Source organism: Durio zibethinus, chromosome 26 (assembly GCF_047325235.1).
Source record: "Durio zibethinus cultivar Kanyao isolate XHJ-2024 chromosome 26, ASM4732523v1, whole genome shotgun sequence".
Taxonomy (NCBI): Eukaryota; Viridiplantae; Streptophyta; class Magnoliopsida; order Malvales; family Malvaceae; genus Durio; species Durio zibethinus.
This window is the reverse complement of record NC_143187.1, coordinates 2,490,696-2,504,387: the sequence shown is the minus strand read 5'-3', so window position 1 is coordinate 2,504,387 and position 13,692 is coordinate 2,490,696. Positions and strand designations below refer to the sequence as shown.

Below are 13,692 nucleotides of genomic sequence, written 5' to 3'. Positions count from 1 at the left end.
TACTTGTGAACCTTTGAGATTCAAGTTAGGAATCCTTGAATTTCAATTGCAAATTTTGAATCTTTATTGTAGAAAAAAATCTCTAGATTTTTTCTTTGCATCAAATCTAGACATAATATGTGTCTATATCTTTGTACAATTTATGTTTCACAGAAAATGAGTAAAGAGGGATAACTGTAGACACACCATTTAAACCTGGATCAATTTATATTTTAATATTAGGCTTTGAATTTATTTATTTATTTTTGGTATTGTATTTAGTTTAGAGTTATTATTATTAAAAAAAATAAAAAAAATGGGGAAAGAATTGTCTTATTGAAACTTGAAAAGAGTTTAATTCTAATCGGGTTGTTGAATTAAAAGTGTTTAATTGAAAAAAGACTGTAAACGAGAATTGGTTTGAGGGATAGATTTGGATTAAAAATCTAATGTTGAAGTTGATTAGGAAATTTAAACAAAAAAAACTCTTTTTTCCTATTGTAATTAGGATTAGAGACCTATAAAAAGACCCTATTAAGACCAATTAGAGACAATCAAGAATCAATTAGAAAAATCAAGAGAAAAAGAGTAAAAAAATTTTAAAAAAATTTATAATCTTTTTTGGTGTTTTGAGTTTAAAAAATTAAGATTTTCTTTTGAGAGTTCTGTGTCGACGAAAGAAGTTGGGAAGAAACACAATTACAAAGGCCTATGTGTTTTGAAATCAATTATGGCTCAATTTTTTGTATTTACTTTTTACTTTTTACTTTTTTTTCCTAAGTTCCAGTTATTTTTTAATTTTATCATAATTGTCTATTTATTTATTTATTTGACTAATTATGTATTTATTTGTTTGTAAATATTTTTTTTTAAAAGAAAAAATTATTTTTAAATAAAATAAAAACAACCTTACCAATATATTGAAGGGTTAAAATTTTCTTAAAATAAATGTCTAAATAAAAAAATCTTACCAACATATTAAAAGATTCAAATTTTTAATAAATTGTTTTAATAAAACAAAAAACTTACCAACATAATGAAAGACAACTTAATTTTTAAATAAGGTTTAACCAACATATTGGAGAACCTTATTAACTTTTTTTATAAAAAAAAAAAAAAAAATTTCAAAAGAAAAAAATAGTTTTCAATAAAACCTTACTAATATATTAAAAGGCAATTTGATTTTTAGGATAAAGTTTTATCAACATATTAGAAGATCTTATGATTTTTAAATATAAAAATTAATTTTTAGAAAAGAAATAATTTTCACAAAATCCTACTACCATATTGAAGGATAATTTTTAGTGAAAAATCTTACCAATATATTGGAGGATATTTATGAAAATAAAGAGTTTTAACAAAGTTAGATTTTGAATATCTGATAATGAAATCACTTAGAGCTTTGTAAGTATCAATCTCTATGTAAATTCGTAGGTGAGAAATTCTTTCTAAATTTTACAAACATATTGAAAAATTTAGAAAATATTTTCAATATTAAGATTTTAACAAAAATATTAATTATTACAAATAAAAGTTTTTTTTTACAAAAATTAAATAAATCCGATAACGTAATCTCTTTAAAGCATGACAAATAGTCTCCTTGAAGACTCTTAATGTGAGGGGATATTCTTGAATTATTACCAATATATTCGAGTAATTTAGGGATAATTTTCGATGTTAAATTACTTGGTAAGTTTTTTTTAGGTTTTTAGATAACACGAAATCAAGCTGGTACCATTTTTTGGATGGACGATGTATAAGTGCTATAACTTTTTTTACACGTAATCGTACTTTTGAATCTAGTTCTAGTTTCATAAACATGAATCTATCTTTTAAAGATACTTAAGTCAACCTTGGGACTTCTCTTTAAAATGTGATAGATTTAGTTAGATGACCAATCTCATCTAGACAAAAAAAATATTGGTGACGACTCTTAAAGTTAGGTATAGCGATAGCTTTAGGGATCTATATGTTATAACAATATGTATATGTAATTATTTCAACACAAAAATTTGAATCCAATTTTTTGAATAATGAAATACATGCATTTATTTTTAAACTAAATTCGGACTATATTTGATATTATTATATATGTCTATTTGCATTTTTCCATTTTTTTCATATTTCTTTACTACAAGTTATCATCATAGCGAATGGTATTTATTTTGATCAATATTCAATGAAAATTTTTATTATATGAAAAATAAAACATTTTAAACAATAGTATGTGAAATTTGCATAAGAATATATAGTTTCACAATAAAAATTACTTGGTATACATGTTGGGTTTTACCTTGAATCTCATAATCTTATATCGAAAGTTATATAAAGTTATAAGAGTTTGAGTTTGTTTTGTATCTCACATCGAGAATTTAGTAAAAGTATAAAGGGTTTCACCTTTATAAATAAGATATTTTAATTTTAATTTGATAATCTTAGATAATTAGACACTAAAAGAATAAGAGAGTAGGCTGTTAAAAAGGTGTAATTGGGTTTGAAGTTAAGTTTTGAGTAAAAAATTTTTGGTGACTTTTCTCATTCTAAAAATCTTGTAGTTGTAAAGATTTATTTATTAGTGAATTGAGTTTAAAGTAGGTCATTTTAGATTAGATCGAAACAAATATATTTGTATGTTCTTATTCTTGATTTGAGCTTGCTATTTTATGTGTGAGTATGTGCTAATTTCCCAAAAAATGGTATTAGAGCGAGTTTTGTGGAAAGAAGAGGTAGGCCCAAGAGATCATGAAGCAAGTATTTCAAAGTATCTGAAGAAAGTATGTCTAGTATGCTTATGCTCAAGTTTGAGATTCTTTTATTTGATAAAATGAGTAATTTTATGTTATGACAAAGTATAATTTAAGATCTAATAGTAAAATAGGGGTTTGATTAGGTATTAAAAAGTAGTAAGCTTAAGAGAATATTTTACAGTAATTCTAATAGAATTAAAAAAAAAAAGCTATTAATACTATTATATTGGTGCTAGGTCTAGAGAAAAAGTACAATAAATTGATTGAGAGTACTCCGAAGAGTTTGTGGGATAAACTTAAAGGTATTTATGCATTGAAGTCATTAATTAACAGATTATATTTGAAAATATATCTATATTCTTTGAAAATTAAAAAAAAAAGTACGAGTCTTCATAATTACTTGAATGAGTTTGATAGGTTGGTTTCTCAATTGCTGACAAATTCTGTTGATGAGTTAGAAAATGAAGAGAAGGCTTTAATTTTGTTATCATCTTTGCCCAAGTCCAATAAACTTTTAGTTCAGACTTTATTGTTGGATGGTCTATTTTGAAGTTGGATGATGTGACTACTCTATTGTGTGAGAACGAAAAGGTTTATGAAAACACAGAACTCACCACCTAGAGGGACTACACTAGCTATAGAAGGTTTTGATTGAGGGAGGACTCAAAAAAAGATTAATAGATCAAGAAGGATATCCAAGTCAAGAGATAGAGATTACAATAACATAAAATATTATTATTGTGGTGAAAAAAGACATATCCAAGTGCGTTACAAAAAGTTAAGAAAAGATGTGACTATTTTCAAAAGGTCAAATAATGAGAAGAAATCGAATGAAAGAAAGAGTGATACTATTACTGTTGTGTCTGATGATGATAAGGTTATTTTGATGACTTGTGCGGATGAGATTCAGACTTTGAAAGGTGTTAAAGGTTGAGTTTTAGATTCAGCTGCTATAGTCCATGTCTGTAATGATAGTAATTGCTTTGTGAAGTTAAAATAGAATAAAAAGTATAGGGATATTGTGATTATCAACAATAAAATGGTACAAATTCAAGGCATTGGAAGTGTTCGCCTAAGATATCATAATGGTGTTGATAGGATGTTTCATCATGTAAGGTATGTACTAAGTTGTAGCTACAATTTAATTGCTTTGGGTAAATTAATTTTTCAGAGGTACACATATTATGATAGTAATGATTGGTTGAAAATGTACAAGAATAGTAGTGTGATTTTACAAGGAAATAAGGTCAAAAATCACTTGTACATGCTTGATTCAGACTCAATTACTGGGATTCTTATGACAAAAGAAAAGAAGAAAGACAAACGTGTCAGCTTTACAAATACTATTAAAGTGTTTAAAGATTCAAGTCAAAAAAGAATTTGTTAGGGTTTGCTTTGAATCTCATAATCCATATCCAAAGTTAAGTGAAGTTGTCAGAGTTTGAGTTTGTCTTGTATTCCACATCAAGAGTTTAGTAAAGGTATAAGGGGTTTCACCTTTATAAATAAGATGTTTTGGTTTTAGTTTGATAATTTCACATAATTAGATATCAAGAGAATAACTAAGTGATTAGGCTATTAAAATGATGTAATTAGGTTTTGGATTAAATTTTAAGTAAAACGTTTTTGATGACTTAACAATACAAATAAGGGTAATAAAAAAATTAGGCAAATATGTTAAAATTATATGGAAAGTGAAAAGAAACAAATTGATAAAGATAAAATATCATTTTTAATTAATATGAATTAATTTTTTCTGCCATTTAAAGAATTATTTTATCTTTTGGATGATAGTCAAACTACATAGAGTTTCTTATCTTTTCAAATTGTCTTCCCCGTATGAGGCAACCCTTTTTATATGGCACATTTTGTCTTTTTACCTTTTTTTTTCCGTACTCTTTCATGGAACAACCTAAAATACATAATAAATATTATTGTTAAAATTTTTTGTAAATGTGCACGGCCAATTTATTAAAGTTTTGATTTATAAAACGAGGTGATAGATTTAAATTTAAGAGAAACATGCAGATAAATTTAGAATAAAAAATTTAAAAAAAAATCAAAAATTGATTTTAACATATCAAATTTTTTATTTGATTCTTATTAAGTTTAAATATTAAATATATATATATATTAAGTTTAAATCGGATTTTGAATTAAAAAAAATCAAATTGTATATTTTTATTAGTTTTTATACATATTTTAAATTTTTATAAAATAAAATTAACTATTTTATATTTAAAATTATTTAAATATATTAAAATAATATATAAAAATTTAAAAAAAATTAAAAATTAATGAACCTTTTCTTCTCAAATGTTTCAACAAAGCCTAAAATTGGTGCGATTAGCTTTGTATTTGATCTGCACTAAAGAAAAATCAAAATTAAAATTTTCACGGGCTTAATTATAAGAGATTCTGCGTTAATGATAGAGTAATTAATATAAGACATCAATATTTCCGCCGTGGATAATTATAACGAATGTACATCTACTATAAAATCCTAAATATTTTTAGAATTCAGTATGTAATGTTTAGAAATATAGGATTTCAATTGCAAAATTACTATATATATATAAGACCAATGGTGTTATTAACTTTTTATTATTATTTAAAATTGTTAGAAATTGAAACTAAATTACTAAAATTAAAATTTTAAAACTTTATCAACATATCGTCTTATTGTAGGCTGGTGTTGTTAATATTATCCCAAGGATAGCTTTTTTATATATTGGACAAGAAACACATTATAGTACAAATTATTACATTATTTCATACCTTATTAGAATAATACAAAGACAAAAACAAACATACAAAATAACATATATATACATATATATATATATATATGTATATATAACAGCATCAAATGCAACAGCAAATTAATTTGGAGTTCTACTTCTTTTTCAAGACATGGATTTTCTCCACTTGGGAGGAGTCCTACCTCGAACAAGCTTTGCTTTCATATCCATGGGTGTTTGCCTGCCAAAACTAACATCTCCTTCTCCTTCTTCTTCAATCTTCTCAAAAACGCTCACGCTACTCTTAAACGAAGGCATGATTCCAAGCTTCCTCCACCTGAAAAACCCTTTCTTCTTATCCATTATTTTCTCCATTTGCATTTGCAAGGCAAGGCATTGGCTTTGGACCTTGAGCAGGTCTTCTTTTAGCTTCTTTATCTCCATTTGTTGAGCGTTCATTTCACGTTTAGACAGGCAGCGAGCTGGGGGTTCGAGTCCCGGGTTCGGACTCCTTGTTCCACTAAACGAACCACTCCAATCTACATGTCGGTTGAGCTTGGATTGTTCCGAGAATAACACTTGAATTACAGCTCGAACAGGTAAACGTTCATTTTGAGCTGCGTGGAGGGATGCTTCCGGTGAGAGTTTTCGGCTGTCTATTAATCTGCAAAGAACCTTCCTATCTTGCTTTGAGACACCAGGGTGTGCCTGAAACAATGTAATGTCTTCTTAATTCAAATAGTTGAAAAAAATATGACAGGGCAAGTAATTAGCATGACTAGTTATTTTAATGAAGATGTATGAATAACATAAACCCCAAATTGACACTTAAGACGGTGTAGTTGGTAAGACAAGACAAGGTTTCATCATGAATTGTAGCCCCTAAATTGCATGCCAAAACAGTCCAAAGTTGGAAATGTTTTGCATTACACATTAGCTTTCACGAGATTACAGAACTAAACAACAGAAAATCCAACTCAAAGCCATGGTAGGTTTCCACTAAAGATAAAGGTCATCCATGTAATTATAGAACCTTGGTCACCTAACACTTAAAATTCTGTTGAGGAATCTTTTGCTGGTGACTACTCATCAACAACCTCTATCTTTCTAGGGGCCCATATGGCCTTATTCTGTCCCTAATCTTTTTCTTGTCCAATTCGCTCCCCCTAATTCCTCCCTAATTTCTGGTAGCTAGATATACCAAAATCATAAACGTTTGTCACAAATATGCTTTGAATCCTCAACTCCTATGATGTTTTTGAACTATGGATAATTTAATTAAGCAGTCGAAATTTACTGATTTAAATTGTGTTTTGGACCAATCAACAGCTGGGACTAAAATAGATATCAGAATTGGAAATAATATGAACTTACTTTCATATAAGTGTCAATGGCACGGTAGAGGCCATCATCCATGGCACGGGCATGGCCAGGAAGAGCTCCAGCAAGTGCAATAAACTCATCCAAACTCAAATTGGTATCCAGGGCTGCTTCTGCTAAGTAGCAATCCACAAGCTTGGCTACTTTAACCAAAGCAACACCACTTCTAGCTCCTTCATCCAGGCTAGCAAATCTCTTAACCAACCTTGTAACAAGCTCGACATCTAACAGAGTGCCACAAGTGTGACTAAACGACGGAATCATGAGCTCTTTCAGTGAAGCTTGGTCAAGCTGCCAAGAAATCCTTTTCTCGAGCTCAGCCCTATAGGTAGGCTCTACGCCGACCATGTTGGCTGTCCGAAGAAGGCGTAAAAGGAAGTTGCAATGAATGGAATCTCTCTCAGGAGGCAGAATTCCCACCAAGGTTTCAACAAAGAATCTCTTTTTCATCCATGAAGCTGTAACAGTCTCCGGTGATGACTCTTCAAAATTCGTAGGACCCTTTCCGGCGTCATCGCTGGATAGGTCAGGTAGCCATTTTGATGCATAATGCGCTATGATTGAGCCTATTAAGTCAGGACGGACCCCCTTGGCCTTAATGCCTGAGATGGTCTTGACAAAGTAGTCCATATCCAGGATACATGCATCGTCAAACCAGCATTCAGCTGTGGATTGGGTTGGTTTTCCAGGAAATGTGATAGAATCTTGCAAGGCCAGCTTCTTCGTCATGGCTTTAACAGTACACACAAGAGAGAATTGAGGGGAAGCAGTACCTTTATGCAGCGATGTAATTTGAGAAGAATTTCATTTTAGATTTACCTGTGGAAGATAAAAGCAAACGTGGACAGTAATGGGTCCTACGCAACATGGCCTTGAGTAGAATATGCCAGGAAAACTGACTAAAATACCCTTGAAACTTTTGTCGGTTGGAGAGGAAAAAGCAATAGATAACACTGGTCTTTTTGGGGAAAAAGAATTGTACCTGATGGGAAAAGTGATATTTGAGGATTGAGATCGAGGGTTTTCTATCTCCAGCCGTTGGGAGGCTGAGGTGAAGGTGAAGATGGCTGAGAGAGGGAGAGAGTGAAGACAAGTTCCTTTAAATGCTAAAATATTCCATTTAGTGACACCACACGAACTTATTCCCTGGTTCAGCATGAGGAAAACAAAGTTAATTATGATCACCACGTTACAGTGAAAGTGACTTGAAACTGATATCTCTCCCTCTCTCTTCCATGGTGTTTTGGGTTGCAGCTGGATCGCCACGCGCTCTACATGACATCAAAGCCTATACAAAATCCGAACCTTCCTACTTTCTACCTCGCTGTCATCCCAATGTAAAGCATAGAATTGAGCAATTTGTCCAACTAATTAGAAAACCAAAAGCCCCGAATTAATAGGAGATTTTGTTTTCAGTAGTGGATGAGAGACCTGACAGATTTTTCTGACAAATCCTTAAAGTTGGATATTTGGTGATGATCATGATTGTGAGGAAAGGTACAGCTGTAAATAAAATTTTCACTTGGAATATCATGAGAATCAGAGAATCCATTGGGTCATTATATATTTCCTAATCAGAATGATTAAGCAGCCTATATAAAGTCAAGGGGAGGACCAAAAGCAAAGAACCTTTTGCTCAGAAATGTACATATGATGAGACATATATAAGACAACGACCTAAGCTTTGTATACTTTTGTATTGCCACAGAGAACACGTGAACCTTAGTTTTTTCCAGGTTGATTCTCGAGTAGTCGAAAACTGTAAAGCAATGCCAATGAGCATAGTCTTTTGATTTTTTAGCTTAGTGGTAAGGAAATCTTAAATAAAACATTTGAGTTTAGGATCGAATCAAAAAAAAATTTCTTATGTAATAGGATGCTGCTTTCTTTTAAAAAAAAAAATACCAATGTGTGTAACTTCTCTCAGCCTTCCGTCAGCAGTACCGTCTGGGCCTAACAAATAAATCTTGGGCCTAAATCCTGCATTTGTGACGTTGCTGACGCCAACCACACCGGCCTTTCCCGGATAAAGCTCATGAAACCATAAAATACGGGACACATATTTGAAGATAAGAAGAGTTGCTGAGTTGGGCTTTCCATTTCAAAGATGTGAAATGGAAGCGTTTTTATGCATGTACCATATATAAACAATTTTAATAAGCAATATTCATAAAGAATTTAGATCAAAAAAGGGTTTTGCTTGATGTGATTCCAAATGCAATTCTACAGGATACAGTAACTAAACAAACAATAAGCTCAACATGAGGAAAAGATGAGAGTTAAAAATAAAAAAACAAAGGTCAAAAGAAGCATTTTAGCTTTTAGCTATTATTCTTTCTATAAATAGAAGTAAATTCTAGAGCCAACATTCACCTAGCATTGCTTCTTTTCAGCTTCTTATTCTTCCTGTTCCACAACAAATGGAAGAATTATTTTCTAGATGCTGCTTGGAGTTGATGTTTGAGATGCACTTCCGGTCGAGTCACCTGCTGCCGGGTTTAGTGATGAACCACTTGCAAGAGAGCCGTTTCCACTTTCAGACACAACTGGGATCTTAACAGCTGCTCTTTCCATCTCCTTCTCAAGTTCTTCTTCCTTGCGCAATGCTGTGAATTGGGTATCCAAAGACTTGGCTGCTGCTAGCCATGCAAGAACAATCACCATAAGTATACCTCCAAGGTATGGGGTTGAATTCGCAAGTGATCCAAAGGTCAAGATCATAAACTGCTGAATCAGAGCACCCCCTGACTTCCCCAGTGGATTGCAGACAACATCAATGGCTGCCTTCCCTTTAACCTATACATAGTATCAAATAGGTCCTAAGTAAATGACCAGAAGTTACACAAAATTTTGGAAGTTCAAATTGTGAGTAAAGATTCCAAACCTTGGTGTCCTCATCCAGAGGAATATATGCCATTTCTTTGCAAGGATCAAATAAACTGTACTTTGCACTCTTGCTGAAAATGTTTTGCATGGCACCCACATATACAGCTGCAAGAAGAGGAGTCATACCAAACTTTGCAAGAGCCGGACCAAGTGGATCACCAGCTAATATCAAGGAGAAGAAACCAACTCCAGTCAGAAGCAGGACAGTGGGAGTAATTCCAGCTGCAACTCCCCATCCGTATTTGTCGAATATAAATTGACTTAGTAGCATCATAGTAAATGTCGCTATTCCAGTGGCAGTTGAGAAGTCACCCATGAAGGAGGAGTATTCATTCGGGCTTGGGAACTGCAATATGGAGAGAGAATCATTACTTACTGAGCCAGTTTAGGTAAAAAAAAAAAAAAGCAAATAAATATAGAAGCAGAAAAATAACCATATAATTTTACCTGAGCTTTGAGCTTCGATTTCCAGGTAACTTCAACAAGGTTGATGCTAATACCATAAGCAACCACCAAAGTAGCAAGATCCCTAATGTACCTTGAAGACACCAAGAATTTCAAGCTCTCCATTGTTCCCATTTTAGGCTTTTCCTGCAAACAGATTGACAACAAAATGAAAAATGGCTTCATTTATGTTTTGACCTCACAACTTCACTCTGCATGCAAACACAATATATGCATGAAGAACTCTCCTATTTGTGAAATGATACAAGTGCAGATACAAATTATCCAAAACAATAGATGTAGAACAATTCTAGAATAAGCTGCAAACTTTTTCCCAGCATAATGGAAGAGCTATTCGTGCAGTCAAAAGCAAATCTAGCTTCTCTGCCACATGTTAAGAACTTATGTGCAATGTTAAGAAAAAAGGGTAATTGGTACCATGGTCCATAACAAATACAATGGAATGACTGAAAGTGACTGAATTATGAAAAGTAACTCTTTCACTCACAATTTAATAGCAATCACAGGACACTTAATGAAAAGTTTTTTTTTTTTTTTTTTACTCATAATATCTCAACAACTCATAAGATTTTACTATCAGTTGTAGACTTGAAACAAATAAACATTTAAAACCAAATAAGCAGATCCTGGAGCCTAAGAATCTATGAAAACAAATATGATAAACATGAAGAGTAGCTTGACAATGAATTACCTTCTTCTTCTTGCTACGTGTGGGAAGAGGTACAAACTTATTCACCCACCAGTAAAGGAAACAGATAGCAAGTCCCATCAGCACCACAATGCTCATCATTCCCTTTAAGGAGATGGCCCAACCATCAACTCCAGGACCCAGATTTTTCCTCAAATTAGAAAAGTACTTAACAGTTCGACCAGAGAAAATGAGGGCAATATTAGCTCCAAGCCCAAACAGAGGATAGAATCTTTTTGCTTCCTCTACAGTAGTTATCTGCACAAGAAAAATGCAACAGTAGGTAAATACAGCTTTAATTCTCAAAATTGGGTGAAGATATCAAAGATGCAACTAATGCAGAAAAACTAGAGAAAATGCCCCGAACGAAAGCACCGAAAATACAAGTAATAAATTCCAATTAAAAATGCAAAGCAAATGCCAGAATCCAGCTTGCTTGAAATCTGTATAAATGAACAAACACAGTGCAAATTCAAATAAGATATTGAAAGTTTATATTTTTCATAGTAGTCAATTATCTTCTTTTTATCATTTCTCTTTTGCTTCACACATACACCCAGAAATGGTGGAAGAGAGATTATGTCAACCAAGAATTACAACTCAAATAGAGGATATATGAAATTTCAGCTGAGATAAGTTTCTTATTTCTCTCATGTATCTCTGGAACTTTCTTTTTCAGCTCCCTATAAGTTTGATCACCAGTATTAGCAAACAAAGAATGGTCCAGCAAGTAGAATTTTTAAATCAAAGATGGAATAAGTTTCGAATCCATACTTTTTTTTTTTCATTGAAAGATCAAACAGAGAGAAAATTTCCTAAGAAAGCAACATGCTAGAAAATGGAGAAAGAACATGAATTTCAATACGGAATACAAAGGAGCATGAACTTCAATGTCCACAACTTTGTCTGAATAAAATAAGCATGCTTATTGTCCATAATCTCTTTTTATAACCAATGCCCAACTATACAAGCAAAACATTTAGATCACCTTTTCTTGTCTGAATCAGTAAGCAAAAATTAAATAGCATAATGGCATTCATGAAACAACTTTTAGAACATTGATGATGTACAAATAAAAAGTAATCAGAACTAATGTAAAGAAGCAAAACCATTGATGCAAACATTCCATTGGACAGGCTAACTAGTTTTGAAAAATGGAAAGCGAGAAAAATCTATCGCTTGTGGTTACCTATAGATGAAGAACACAAGCAATTATAAACAACAATTTCAAATCTAGCTGATGCCTACATATGCAGTCATATTGGCAAAAGCATTAGCCAATAGAACAGAAAAAGAGAACTTGATGACCGAGACTAGATAATCTAACAAGTTCAAATTACCCGGCTTACGGGATAGGAGTTACAAGTAATATCCAGCTTAAGATCTGCTTCTTAAGGGAAACAAAAAAAAAAAAAAAGAATATTCCCAACATATCAGATTTACAAATTTTAATTAAAAGCACTAATTTCTGACACAAGAATCAAAATACATAAAAACCAACATGCTTATGCAATCATGCAGAAAAATCACTTCCATGATTCAATCTCATAAGACAGTATAAATCACCTGATTGGCAAACCCCCAAAATAGAACGGAAATAACCACACTGCCCCAAAGTTCAGCCATGACATAGAACAGACAGAAACTCCAAATCCTCAAAATTGCGAGAGGACCAAGAAATCTAGGTCCAAGAACTGCAAGAAGCTTATCAGCAAGTGCTTCAGGGTGGATGTAATTGCTGAGAGGATACAAGAGGAATCCAAATGCACCAAAAAAGGCTATAAAAGGAACAATAACAGTGTAGAAAAGAGCCTTCTTTGATAAGACATTAGCCAGCTTTGTGTATAACAACATGAACCCAACAGCCATAGGCAAATTAACCCACGTCTTTAAAAATGGTATAATTTCTGCACTGCTTCCTTTAGCTGTCACAACCAAGACATCCTTTGTATCCCTAAGGATTGTGTAATTGAAAAGGATACAAAAGAACATTAACCCAAGTGGGACAATCTTCTTGAGAGTCACAAGATCTATACCCAATAACTTTGGCGTCTGAGGTTCACCAAACAAAGGCTGTCCATCAGCTGCAGCAGCAGCCTCAGCCTTGCAAATAAAGTTTTTCCCTCTTGGGGACAAACCATTTGGTTTTGCAACAACGCTTGTAACTCTTTTATAAGATAGAGATAACCCATTAGGGCCTAAGGATTTTGAAGCAAAAAGCCTCTGCTTTAAGCCTTGTGATGGGTTCAAAAGGCTTCTGACTCTGGTCGGATTTGGTGGCAATGAAAGAAGCCCTCTGGTTTGTAAAACAGCTGCCATGTCTCTCTTAAGGTTCCTTCAAAAGAATTGTGAAATCAAATCCCCAAAAAAGCCTTGAATTTTTTTAGAACATAATAGAGAAGCAGAGAAAAAAAAGGAAGGAAGATAGAGAGATAAGGTAGCTGGCAGGAAGCCTAGAGAAGCTTGTTTTCCCAAAGAACGAAATGGGTACGAAAAAAATACCCCTTTTATATCAAATGAACATAAAACCAAACCCTCAGAAAAAACCAAAACTTTTTTAATCAAAGCTCAAGAATTTAGAACCATTTTAAGTTTACCAAGAGAGATTTTTTTCATATGGGTCTTTAAGAAGAGGTTAAAGGACTGGCAGGGCCGTTAATAAGAAGACAAATTTTGCAGATTACGAGAGACAGATGGGAGTGATTCACTGATTTATGACAAACTGTGAAAATATAAAACCAAAAAAACTGTAAAAGCGGGGAAAGTGAAGGGAGGGCTGGATACAGTCAAGGGAAGAGAAAGTATC

The 13,692-nt window shown here is 32.5% G+C and overlaps 2 protein-coding genes across 3 annotated transcripts; both read right to left on the bottom strand.

The window, feature by feature from the left end:
- Window positions 1-5,421: 5,421 nt before the first annotated feature.
- Window positions 5,422-8,525, bottom strand: LOC111274480 (coleoptile phototropism protein 1-like). 2 transcript variants are annotated; one of them, XM_089755036.1, is made up of 3 exons: window positions 7,830-8,525; window positions 6,842-7,666; window positions 5,422-6,175 (listed from the first exon to the last, which is right to left on the bottom strand). In XM_089755036.1, exons 2-3 carry the CDS (start codon window positions 7,574-7,576, stop codon window positions 5,633-5,635), a joined length of 1,278 nt encoding a protein of 425 aa, XP_089611162.1. In that variant the 5' UTR covers window positions 7,577-7,666; window positions 7,830-8,525; the 3' UTR covers window positions 5,422-5,632. The 2 variants fall into 2 exon arrangements, with proteins under 2 accessions (XP_089611162.1, XP_022714891.2); XM_022859156.2 differs by having other exon boundaries at window positions 6,842-8,525.
- Window positions 8,526-9,024: 499 nt separating this feature from the next.
- On the bottom strand, window positions 9,025-13,366 carry LOC111274479 (plastidic ATP/ADP-transporter). The gene is made up of 5 exons (XM_022859155.2): window positions 12,453-13,366; window positions 10,890-11,144; window positions 10,181-10,324; window positions 9,732-10,079; window positions 9,025-9,643 (listed from the first exon to the last, which is right to left on the bottom strand). Exons 1-5 carry the CDS (start codon window positions 13,203-13,205, stop codon window positions 9,284-9,286), a joined length of 1,860 nt encoding a protein of 619 aa, XP_022714890.2. The 5' UTR covers window positions 13,206-13,366; the 3' UTR covers window positions 9,025-9,283.
- Window positions 13,367-13,692: the final 326 nt, after the last annotated feature.